At 41.6% G+C, this 13,473-nt stretch overlaps 1 protein-coding gene across 2 annotated transcripts in view; it reads right to left on the bottom strand.

Annotated features, from left to right (window-relative positions):
• LOC138736718 (fibronectin type III domain-containing protein 4-like) overlaps positions 1-13,473 on the bottom strand; it is a 227,824-nt gene that overhangs the window by 103,745 nt on the left and 110,606 nt on the right. For both annotated transcript variants that reach the window (XM_069886681.1, XM_069886683.1), the window contains exon 3: positions 8,686-8,890. In XM_069886681.1, the coding sequence (XP_069742782.1) occupies positions 8,686-8,890 (205 nt within the window). The remainder of the gene's footprint in view (positions 1-8,685; positions 8,891-13,473) is intronic.

The raw sequence follows: 13,473 nt of genomic DNA, 5'->3' as shown, positions 1-13,473 counted from the left end.
TGCTAGACTTTAACAGACAGATGGTGTCACAAGGCACATCTCTGAGCAAGTTAGCAGCATCTCTGTTACTGAGATGTTGATAACTACTCATTGCATTAACTGTATTACTTGACCCACAGAAGTGCTGAATCTTTATTTAAAAGATCAAGCAAGTTGGCCAGAATAAGATAACCACAACAACAAAGTCACCTGCATTTATGGTACTTTTAACTTCAAAAAGCACTTTACTGAAACATTGTCAAAATATTACAATTTTTATCAAAAAATAGTTCATCACTAATATATTCCTTGCTTGTAATTTTTTTTAAAAAATAGCATTAACTATTTTATGAAATATGGTTGAGGCATTGCCTTTGCAATGTGAAAGACCCACGCATCAATTAACCTGAAAAAAGTATGTTGCTAGGCAAAAACGGGGCTGGATTGAGAGATCTGGTTGTGAAGGATGTATGGTTGTGAGGCAAAATGTCATGATCATAGGATCTTTAACCACAGAGGAAAATTAGAAAAGGCGGCAGAGTAATAATGTTGATAAAGACTTCAATATTGCAGCAGCAAATTAGTTTTGATAGTCAGAACTAGACAGTAAATGCTGTTTGAGTAGAACTAAAGTCTAGCAGTGGGATCTAATAGTTAAGGTGCAGTGCTGGGTGACAAGAGAGACTGGATGAAGATTAATTTGTATTTCTCTCTTACTCTAAAAGATCTAAGGAGAAAAGGACAGAATTGGAAAAAATATGCGATTACATTACAGATTAAAACATTTTAAAAAAATCTGTAGACCAATAATCTGCCTGAAGAAGAAAAAAATGATTCCATAGTTTTCTTGTCTTGAGGAGTCTGTAGGAGCATGACTGTAGTATTTAGAGGAGATCCATCTCTATCTGCCTGTAGAAAGTTTAAATCAGTGGTTCTCAACCTTTTTCTTTCCACTCACATACCACTAAGTATTCACTATGCCATAGGTGCTCTATGATTAGTAAGGGATTGCTTAAAGTACTATGTGAGTGGGAAGGGAAGGTTGCGAATCACTGCTCTAGACCCTATTGTTACTGAAATATTTTGCTTGAGAAAAATTGTCATTGGGCCATTTCTTCTGGAGTTATGAAACCGTGCACATAACGAGTCATTTAGGTACGATTAAAACAGTAGTTTTCAAACATTTGCTTTCCACCCATATAACTCCTTAAGCAATCCCTTACTAATCACAGAGCACCAATGGCCTAGGGCACACATGTCAAACTCTGGCCCGCGGGCCAAATTTGGCCCGTGATATAATTATATTTGGCCTGCAAGATCATTTCAAAAATGTATTAGAGGTGCCCCGCCCTGCAGCGAGAGCCGATGCTGTTTTTTGGTAATGTCACCCCCACCATCCTCCCCCTTCATTGCACATCCTTCCCCATTGTAACACGAGAAATTGTAACACGAGAAGTCTGTCGATGTCATCAGCCGGCAAGCCAGTTGGAAGGCTCCCCGCACAACCAGTCACTTCTCCCACCTTTCGAGCGGTGCGGCGGATTGGCGAGCGCCTGTGATTTCCTGTCGGTGCGACGGTCATGGCAGGCTGTGCATGGCCCCCGGGCAGCGCGAGCCCCGCGCGACTGGCACCGGACGGCCCTTCCACAGCGCGAGCGCACTTCTCCCGGTCGCCACGGCCTTCAGCGCTTGCACCCGCGCGGACCCCAGGGACGGCTGGTTCGGCCCTGCACGTGAAGAGAGAGATGGTGGCCGTCCGCAAAGGCTGATCGGCAGTGCGCTGGGCCTGAGTGGGTGGGTAAGCAGGGGTGGGCAGAGGGTGTAGGTGAGGAGTAATGGGCAGGGGAAGTTATGGTGGTGCGAGGGGCAGTTAGAGGGAGGGATGAGTAGAAGGAGGGGTGGATAGGGAAGAGGTAAAAGGGGAGGGGCAGGGCGAGTAGGGGAGAGGTGATTAGAGGGTGAGAGACGGGTAGAGGGAGGAACAGGTTGAGGGGAGAGGCAGTAGAGGGGCGTGTATAGGATGGGGTGGGTAGAGGCAGAGCGAGTGGAGTGAGGGGTGAGTTGAGGTTGGGTAAAGGACTGGTCAGGTAGAGGGATGGTGGGTCGAGGGTGAATAGAGGCCGAGAGCCTGAGGAGTGAGCAGGAAATGCTGAGTCCTGATGCAGGCCAAAATGGACACAGCCTGTGAATGCTGACTACATCTCCACAGGGACCAAATATGTTTCCCTCAGGTCAAGCAAAGGGTGAACTTGAGCTACCTACTCCTGATCTGTAACATTATCCTCCTAAAGTTATATCCTAAAGTTTAACATTACATATGTTGAAAGAAGAGAAAACATGCAGATGTTGTTGAAAATTTTCAATAAATATTTAGTTCGGCCCTCGACTTAGTCCAAGTTTTTAATTTTGGCCCTCCGTGAATTTGAGTTTGACACCCCTGGCCTAGGGAATACTTAAAGTGGTATGTGAGAGGTCATGGCCTGCCATGACCTACTAAATAGAATAATACCTAGTGTCGCCGAGAATATTCTCCCAGAATCACAGTGCGGCTTTCGCGCAAACAGAGGAACTACTGACATGGTCTTTGCCCTCAGACAGCTCCAAGAAAAGTGCAGAGAACAAAACAAAGGACTCTACATCACCTTTGTTGACCTCACCAAAGCCTTCGACACCGTGAGCAGGAAAGGGCTTTGGCAAATACTAGAGCGCATCGGATGTCCCCCAAAGTTCCTCAACATGATTATCCAACTGCACGAAAACCAACAAGGTCGGGTCAGATACAGCAATGAGCTCTCTGAACCCTTCTCCATTAACAATGGCGTGAAGCAAGGCTGTGTTCTCGCACCAACCCTCTTTTCAATCTTCTTCAGCATGATGCTGAACCAAGCCATGAAAGACCCCAACAATGAAGACGCTGTTTACATCCGGTACCGCACGGATGGCAGTCTCTTCAATCTGAGGCGCCTGCAAGCTCACACCAAGACACAAGAGAAACTTGTCCGTGAACTACTCTTTGCAGACGATGCCGCTTTAGTTGCCCATTCAGAGCCAGCTCTTCAGCGCTTGACGTCCTGCTTTGCGGAAACTGCCAAAATGTTTGGCCTGGAAGTCAGCCTGAAGAAAACTGAGCTCCTCCATCAGCCAGCTCCCCACCATGACTACCAGCCCCCCCACATCTCCATCGGGCACACAAAACTCAAAACGGTCAACCAGTTTACCTATCTCGGCTGCACCATTTCATCAGATGCAAGGATCGACAATGAGATAGACAACAGACTCGCCAAGGCAAATAGCGCCTTTGGAAGACTACACAAAAGAGTCTGGAAAAACAACCAACTGAAAAACCTCACAAAGATAAGCGTATACAGAGCCGTTGTCATACCCACACTCCTGTTCGGCTCCGAATCATGGGTCCTCTACCGGCACCACCTACGGCTCCTAGAACGCTTCCACCAGCGTTGTCTCCGCTCCATCCTCAACATCCATTGGAGCGCTTACATCCCTAATGTCGAAGTACTCGAGATGGCAGAGGTCGACAGCATCGAGTCCACGCTGCTGAAGATCCAGCTGCGCTGGATGGGTCACGTCTCCAGAATGGAGGACCATCGCCTTCCCAAGATCGTGTTATATGGCGAGCTCTCCACTGGCCACCGTGACAGAGGTGCACCAAAGAAAAGGTACAAGGACTGCCTAAAGAAATCTCTTGGTGCCTGCCACATTGACCACCGCCAGTGGGCTGATAACGCCTCAAACCGTGCATCTTGGCGCCTCACAGTTTGGCGGGCAGCAACCTCCTTTGAAGAAGACCGCAGAGCCCACCTCACTGACAAAAGGCAAAGGAGGAAAAACCCAACACCCAACCCCAACCAACCAATTTTCCCCTGCAACCGCTGCAACCGTGTCTGCCTGTCCCGCATCGGACTTGTCAGCCACAAACGAGCCTGCAGCTGACGTGGACTTTTTACCCCCTCCATAAATCTTCGTCCGCGAAGCCAAGCCAAAGAAAGGATGTGAGAGGAAAGAAAAAGATTGAGAACCACTGGTTTAAATCCTGTCCAACACTCCATTGCAATAATTGCAAAGGAGGGAGGTTGGGGCAATCTGTTGTTTTTGCAAACCTAAGAACAGTGCTACGTAGTTACCTGGTAATTTGTAGAGGTTCATAATTTAGGCTATAGTTCATCCTCATCACAATTTGCTTGTTAATGTGCACATTAATGACAGCAAAAGCTATTCATGTCAACATTTTAAAAAATATATTCTAGTACAGTAATATTTTGGAACTGATAAAGGAACACTAGATCTGGTGATGAACTGTAAACTAAAATTAGATGATGAGCTGATAAAATAACATCTTGTAAATAATGAGCATATGGTATTTAATTTATTTTTTTGTTTCGAGTGAAAACAGAAGGAGCCAATAAACAAACTTTTAAATAAGGGAATCTTCAAAGTAATGCCTAATAAATTAACAACAGTAAACTCACTTCAATTGTTAATGAATGAATCTATTGACAAAAAGTAAGAAGTATTCAAGAGATTTTTCGACACAGTATAAATGCATAATCATCAATGAACAACAGCTGAACTAATTGGTAAATTACTATGGACAACCAAGAAGAAAAAGGGAAGTATCAAACTGAAAAAGACACACAAATGCAAAGAAAATACTGAGGGATACATGATCAAAGATGGAAGTTAACCTGGAAGAATATGATCAGGCCATGGCAACATTAATGAAGCCATGAATATGAAAGCTGGAATACAAATCTGATAATGTACATTTCTAACCTGGAAGAGCAGTTTAACCATTTAAAATCAGTTTTTAAGAAAATCTAAAAATAAAAATCTGGTGTCAGCAAAAGTGGTTGGAATTTACATTTATTATTACAAACTTAATCAGTTTATTAATATTTGCACAGGAAGGAAATTTATCACTGGCTTTCATAGAATTGATAAAAGGAAGTCATTAATACATTAAGACAGCTTAATAGTAAGAGGAGGGAATAGAGCAGTAAAAATACAAGAAAACCTGGAAATATTAGAAGGATACATAACAACAAATATTATTGGGTAAATCATCAGCGATAATTGAAAATGAGAAAAATATATTTCAGCTTCCATCCTTGGGAACTATCGCATTCTGCAACAGAATTGAAATAAGACAACTGGCAAGAGATGAAAAATAATTTTGATGATGGGCTCAAGCCCGAAATATCGGTTATGCTTCTTTGCCTTTGCTACATAAAGGACACTGACCTGCTGAGCTTCTCCAGCGTTTTGTGTTTTTACTTCATCCACAGTGCCTACAGAATTTTGTGATTTACTTAAATCTACACTGGGAGCTTCCTTCTGTCTTCCACTCCAAGTGTACACAAAGGTGTAACAATTGATTTTTACATGTGGGCCACTTTACAGGTTTATGTGGACCAGATATTGTTGGTTTAATCTATCCATCCTGAACTGACACCTGTGTTTCTGTACACACACATTTATCTGGTCTGAACATGAAGGACCAAACTCATCACTTGTTCCCTGGATCTCAGTGATTGAAGCAGCAGGTACACTTCAGCCGTTCAAGATTATTGTCAGATCCACTGAAGTACAGTGAACATTGAAGCTCTATAGAACTCGATACATCCTCGATAACTTATTACAGCCAGCAAAGTTCTGCTCCTATGCTTTGCTAATGGTAAAATTCATCAGTGATTATTAATAGGTTTACAAATCTCCAGCATTCGAAGATATGCAAAATCTTTTAAAATTTAAAAAACATTTTGAAAATATTTGTAATAAAAGAATCAAGATACATTGAAATAATCAAAAATATCAATATAAATTAAAATATCTTTGAAATAACAGACTCTTCCCTTCGCTTCCTACTGCTTTGCTCCAGAATCTCCATTGAAATCATTTCAAGGATGCATTTTCTTGTTAGACAACTCATACCAGAAACCATGTAGCTAAACTCTGCCTGTTCTGTTCTGGACTGCCAGCAATATCCAGAGAGATTCAACCTTTTGTCCACCGTTTACCAGAAATGCATGTATATAACTTGTTGGTGCAGCACAAATGCTGTCAATCTACATATCTAGTGAGAGTTTGCAATCAACTTAATAGTGATGATTTCAGACTCAGTCCTGTCCTAACTTGAAACTCATAGGTACCGAACTCACTGGATACTTGACAGTGAGAGATCTTTTGCAGAACTCTTTTCTCAACGAGACTCAAAGTTCTGAGGCCAGCTGATTTAACAATTCTACTGTCTCAGATGGGTTAATGTATCTCAAGACAGACTTGGGGTAGGGTTTCCCGTGTGTATGGTGAATATGTGTGTATGCTGAGCATACTGTGATCATTTGCCATTCCAGGCAAAATGTTCTGTTATACTGATATTATAGAATGTGACTTTCTGAAAAATGATTTTATTTTAAATAGGTTGGTGCCATTAACTTAACTGAGTGATTGATCTAAAATGAAATGGTTGTGTGTGATACAGTCATTAGTTTCTGTAGTTTCTATTAAATGTATTAATATGCTTTGCCTAGTCATAGCTTAAATGAGTTTTATCACAGTGAGATGTTGTATCTTTTGGCAAATGAATTAATTTTCCTCAGCAGAGGAAACTAAATGAAACCCTCTATCTGGACAACGTGGCAAAGAACTGCGTGGATATAGCGAACATACTAGCTATGATCTGGTTTAGTAGATAGTGGCTCAACTCCAGGGATTTGGTTTGATGTGGACTTAGTGTTTGCTTGGAGTTTGCACAATCCCTCTGTGTCTGGGTTTCACCCTGGCACTCAGGTTTCCTCTCACATCTTACAGACATGCAAAGACACAATTGGTTATTGTAAATTACCCACAGATAGCATGAGGATCAGAATGGAATCAATGGACATGTGAGATAGGACGCGTTACACAGAAATACATGGCGAATCGGGGATCTGGGAGTGCTTTGAGGGCTGGCATGGGGTCCTTCTATGTTGTCAGGAAATGAGAAAAATAAACCAAGACCTTGGTAGATCAATCAAGAGGAAATTCACCTCTCAAAACCACCCCAAAAAGAGGATGATCCAAATGACCTAAGAAATCTAAACAACTCCCAAAGCAGTCCTTCACAGGAGTCACTGAACACAAAACCAAAGGAACACCATCAGACACAGAAATATTACTGATGTATTTTTACCTTTACTATATAAAGGACACTGCTTGACCTGCTGAGTTTCTCCAGCTTTGTGTTTTTACAGATCTTTCCTAAATGGGTTGGTCAGCCAGCAATATGCATGCATATATCTGCAAGAAATGTGTGATTGAAATGAAGAACCAAAAATCTTGCCTGAAGTACTGTAATAGATTCTATATGCTCAAAGAATTACTGGCTTTTCCAAAATCGTGCTCATCATTTCAGGAAACCATCTGATATTTTTCTTCCTCAATGAACTCTGCATTCAACAATTCAAAGTAATTAGGAGGAACTGAATCTGGGGTTCTTTATTAAAAAGGCTGAAGTTCCATCATACTATTTCAACTGGCAGAAGGGTCAGCAGCTGTACATAATTCATGTGGCATAGTAAGTCAAACATGTGGTTTTTGACTCATGGCATTTTTATACCCAGGACCCTATCATTGAACATAGAACTACAGAATGCTACAGCATGGAAAACAGGCCATTTAGCCCCTCTAGTCTGTGCTGCCCATCATCTCCCTAGTCCCACTGATTTGCTCCCATTCCATAACCTTCCTGGCCTCTCCTACCCATGTATCTATCCAATTTACTCTTCAAACACACGATTGAGCCCACATTCACCGCATGTACAGTAAAACCCTGTTATTTGGAATTCAAACAGCCAACAACCTCAAGCAACGGGCAAAAAAAAATCACGGAAAAAAAATGTAAGTTTAAAATTGGCACGCTTCTCAGTTAGTTCACCAATCACACAACATGCAATCTCAAACAACAGGAAAATTCACTTCTCTGGCACCTACCAATATCCCACAGGTGCCAGATAGCAGGAGTTTTGCAGTAGTTTGAAAATTCATGTGTGCAGCTCTTACATAGAAGACACATTATAAAACTAATTTACTCCAAGATAAGTAATTCCCAAAATGGCCACAGTTTCTCTTCACTCTGATCTAATAATGTTTTTAATCAAACACACAAATTCATATTTAATGAAAAAAAAAACTCATGAATACTATGGTTTAAATGATTTAAGTATAGATGTTCACTTAACACATAATAATTGAGGGAATGTTTCCTGTGTCAAACACCTGCTAAGTAGGCATGGATGGCAAAGAAAGAAGTTAACCATATAACCATATAACCATATAACCACTTACAGCACAGAACAGGCCATTTCGGCCCTACTAGTCCATGTCGTAGCAAATCCCCACCCTCCTAGTCCCACTGACCAGCACCCGGTCCATACCCCTCTAGTCCCCTCCTATCCATGTAATGATCCAGTCTTTCCTTAAATGTAAGATAAGTAATTCCCAAACTGGCCTCAGTTTGAAATACTTTCAAAGCCACAAAAATATATGGAATAGTTTGCAGTGATAGTGTGAACAACAGTTCAGTTGTCTTATTAGGAAATTCCAAAATGTATGATGAAGATGCTCCCTTGTGTATAACTAATACCTTGCCAGAGACCAGTAAAGTACATGTTATAAAGCCAGAATAAATAATGCATTACAAGATCTCACCTTTGTTTGAGCTGTTTGATGGCACCCAATCAGTTTCCTTCAGAGTTCTGAATTGGATACGTTTGCTGGCCCGACTTTCCCCATTCAGACCAATTGATTGAACTTGGATCACATATTCCGTGTCTTCTTCTAAATCCCACAGTACACATGCCCGGTTTGTCGTATTCACTTCACGGATTGACCTTTGCATTTGACCATCTTTTCGCTGCATCAAACAGCAATTGAATAATTAGCTGATGATAAATAAATCTGTGATAATGATTAAAATTCAACTAATCATTTTAATATAAGCAATAATTTTACCACATTTTAATTAACCACAAATTACAGCAATCTCTTGGTTTATAAAGACATTGACTCAAGAGAGTTTCAGAGAAAAACTTGATTTTCATGCATTGTCTGTTTATTAAGAAAAGGAAGAAAAAAACAACAGGTTCATGGGTGCCCAGTATTGCAGTGAATGACCCTTGCTCCCCAATGGTGGCCTAGATGTTGAGCCTTGGACCTCATTTCTGTAGAGAAAGTCAAATCAACTGCTGGTTAGCCAGCTCTGCAGTAAGGACAACTGGGCAGAAGCCTCAAGCAAAAGAAGGAAGGGATGGGAGCTGGGCAAAGAGACTAGGATGTCAGGATGATTGATGGGAATGGGGAAGCCTCCTTCCATGTAGGGAAACTCAAAGCTGCAGATGCTGGAATTCTGAGCAATGAATTACTGGAGGGACTCAGCAGGTCAGGCAGCAACAATGGGTAGAAATGGTCAGAAAACGTTTCAAGTCAAAACCCTTTATCAGGTTGCTTTGGTGTGCATATAACAGATGGCCTATCCTGGATCGACAATACCTCCTTATTAATTAGGAAGGCACAGCAGCACATATACTTCCTAAGGAGAAGAAGAGGGCAAGGCCATTGGCCTCAATCTTGATGATATTTTACAAGAGCTCTATGGAGAGCATCCTGCCTAGCTACATCATTGTGTGATATGAAAGCTGCAAAACATCAGACTGGAAGTCAATACAGAGGATCCTCAAAATGGCCAAGTAAATCACTGGGGTCTCCCTTTCCTCTATGAACATTTACTGGGAGCATTACTTAAATAGGGCTCAAAGAATTATTGAGCCCACCTTCCATGCAGAACATAGTATTTTTGATCCATTTCCATTAAGGAGGTGGTATAAGAGAATCAAATTCAGGTCAGCCAGGCTGGGAAATAGCTTCTTCCCACATGCTGAGATTGATGAGCAGAATCCTGTAACCAAAATATTTATATACTCGTGAATATGAGAAATGCTGTTTTGTCCAGGTGTATATGTACAGTCAGATGATAATAAACATGAACTTGAATTTGAGCAAGAGTTGTGATAGTGGTTTACAGAACCAAGACCGGCAATTCATGCAAAAGTCTTGGTTTTTTTCTTACCCAATATAGATAGCAATAAAAAAATGAAATGGAACAAATTATTATATGTGGGGAAGCATGCAGGAAAAAAGTCCATTTTCCAGAGATGGAAGTGGTGAGTCCAAATTTGGAATACTATGTGCAGTTTTGGTGACCGAGTTACAGGAAGGATATAAACAGTATAGGTAGAGTGCAGGTGAGGTGTACGAGAATATTGCCGGGGTTTCAGGGTTTGAGTTACAGGGAAAGGTTGAGCAGGCTGGGACTTTATTCCCTGGAGCGTAGAAGATTGAGGGGTGATTTGATAGAGGTATTCAAAATTATAAGGAGGAAAGATAAAGTCAATGTAGACAGTGGAGGAGATTCAAACAAGATGGCATGAATTGAGAGTAAAAAGGGAAAAGCTTAAGGGAAACATGAGAGGAATTTCTTCATGCAGACGGTAGATGGGGTATGGAATGAACTTCCAGCAGAGGTGGTAGTAGTGAGATCGATGTTAATATTCAAGGAAAAGTTAGATAGGTATATGAACGGGAGAGGTGTGGAGGGCTATGGGCCGAATGTAGGTCAGTGGTACTAGGTGGGATAAGATATTCAGCATGGACTAGAAGCGCCGAACTGGCCTGTTTCTGTGCTGTAAATGATCATATGGATTATGGTTATTCAACATGCTCGTTAACAATTGCAGTTTGAATTAGAAACATATTTTAAATTAGAGACATTGAGATGAACACGCAGGCGCTCTGTTCTCACTGCTACCAACAGGAAAGAGGTATAGGCGCCACAAGACTCAAACCACCAGGTTCAGGAACAGCTGCAACCCCGCCACCATCAGACTCCTCAACAATAAACTCAATCAGGGACTCATTTAAGGACTCTTATTTGTGCACTTTATTAATGTTTTTTTATTCTCTCCGTATTGCACAGCTTGTTTATATTTACCTGTTTACAGTTCTTAGTTTGTTTACATGTTTTACGCTGTGTACAGTTTATTTTTTGCACTAGCATTTAGTGGTAATTCTGCCCCACCCGCGGAAAAAATAATCTCAGGGTCTTATGTAATGTCATGTATGTACTCTGACAATAAATCTGAAATCTAACATCTGAACTCTGAAGGATTTATTTAATAAGAGGATCACTGTGCTAAAATGCAGGAAGCTATTAAAATGCATAGGATAGAAAATGAACTTTAATATAGAAAACTTTGAAATGGTTCTTGGAAAATAACCAACGAATGAATGGGTGGAAGAGAAGTAAAATCTTGAAATCACTAAAAAGAATGACACAAATTAGTCAGGACATAAAAATAAACTTGGCACTGAGATTCATTCCTAGGAAGATTGAACTGAAGAGCAGAGAATTTATACAAAACTATTGGTTTTTTACTCGACTGAGTGAAAACAATGCTGGAGAAACTCAGCAAGTCAAACCCACTGAATTAGTACAGTATCATTTTACCTCAACTCCATCTTTTCTCCCCGGTCCAAAACCCGCACTCACATCTGCGATACCTCACATGTCCTCCATCTCTCAATGACTTCCAATTCCCTGAACTTGACCACTTCATTTTCACTACAGACATATAATCCCTTTACAGGTCCATCCCCCATAGAGAAAGTCTCAAAGCTCTTCATTTCTTTCTTGACAAGAGACCCAACCAGTCACCCTCCACCACCACCCTCCTTTGCCTGGCAGAACTTGTTCTTACTCTTCCATTTTCTTCATATCAAAGGAGTAGCCATGGGTACCTGCATGGGTCCCAACTATGCCTGCCTCTGTGAGCTTTGTGGGGTAATACATTCTGCAAGTCTACAGAGGCAAGAACCCTCAACTCTTTCTATTTTGTCGACTACATCGGAACTGCCTCAATCACCTGTGATGAGCTTGTCAACTTCATTTACTTTGCTGCTAACTTCCACCCCAATCTCAAATTCACCCGATCCATCTCTGGCAATACGCTCCTCTTCCATGATCTCTCTGTCTCAATGTCAAGATATAAAATTTCCGCCAACTCTCATAACTACCTCAGCTACACTTCTTCACATCCAGTCCCCTGCAAGAATTCTATTGCTTTTTCATAATTTCTCTGTCTCTGTCGTATCTGTTCCCAAGATTGGGCTTCCAGTCTAGATCATCTGAAATGTCCTCCTTCTTCCACAAACATGGGTTCCCCTCCAACTCAACCCTCACCTGAATCTCCCCCATTTCCTGCTCATCTGACCTGGTCCCCTCTGCTCCCAAAAATAACAAACAGAGGATTCCCCTTGTCCTTACCTACCAACCTGCCTAGCCTCAGTATCGAACACATTGTTTCTGCCACCTACAACATAATCCTATCACCAGACACATTTTTCCCTCTCTGTCTGCCATAGGGAATGCCACATTTGCACCCACACCTCCTCCCTCACCACCATTCTGGACCAAAAAACAGTTCTTTCAAATGAAGCAAGACTTCACTTGTGCATCTGATGTTCCCGTTATGCCCTTCCCTACATCTGAGAGACTGGACACAGACTGGGAGATCACTTCACTGAGCATCGTCGCTCTGTCCACATCAGTGACAGGATCTCCCAGTGTCCAACCACTTAAATTCCTCACCCCACTCCAATGCTGACATGTCTGTCCATGGCCTCATGTACTATCCCACAAAGACCACCTATAAATTGCAAGAGCAACACTTAATTTTCCATCTGGTCACTCTCCAACCAAATGGCATTAACATCAACTTCTCTGGTTTCTGCTAGCCAACTCTCCATTCTCCTTCCCTTTGTTGTCTTTCCTCCAGCTTTCCACCCCCTTCCCTCTCCATTCATAGAGCCATCCCTCCTCCCCCTGCTTGCTGGTGCGCCCTCCCCTGATCCACCTATACCTCCTGCCCACCACCATTTTCTTTGAGCGCCTGCCTATATTTTTTCATACCTTTATGAAGGTCTTAAGCCCAAAATGTTGGTTATGTATCTTTATCTTTGCTACACAAAAGGACACTGTTTGACCTGCTGAGTTTCTCCAACGTTGTATTTTTACTTTAACCATGGTGTCTGCAGACTTCTGTGTTTTACCCCATTTGACCCAATAAATTGAGTTACTCTCATTATATCAATGTGTCAAACAATGCTTAAGTAACTGAATTCATGGAGGTGAATGGGATGAATTTATGATGTTATTTACAATCTGCATTAATCTAAATACAGCATACTTAACACTATTGAGCCAAGCTAAATACCTAGGTGTAATAGAGCTTTGGTTAGATTTCACCTTAGCATACTACGCAGACTTGGCATACTACTTTTAGTCTTCAAGACATTAGAGGAATACACAACAAAGAAAAACAGTTGGAACTGAAAAGTCGTACCAATCAAGAAAGATTGAAGAAGTTATTACTGTTTTCTCTG

Source organism: Narcine bancroftii, chromosome 6 (genome assembly GCF_036971445.1).
Source record: "Narcine bancroftii isolate sNarBan1 chromosome 6, sNarBan1.hap1, whole genome shotgun sequence".
Taxonomy (NCBI): domain Eukaryota; kingdom Metazoa; phylum Chordata; class Chondrichthyes; order Torpediniformes; family Narcinidae; genus Narcine; species Narcine bancroftii.
Note: the sequence above shows the minus strand (reverse complement) of the source record. Positions and strands in the feature narration are given on the sequence as shown.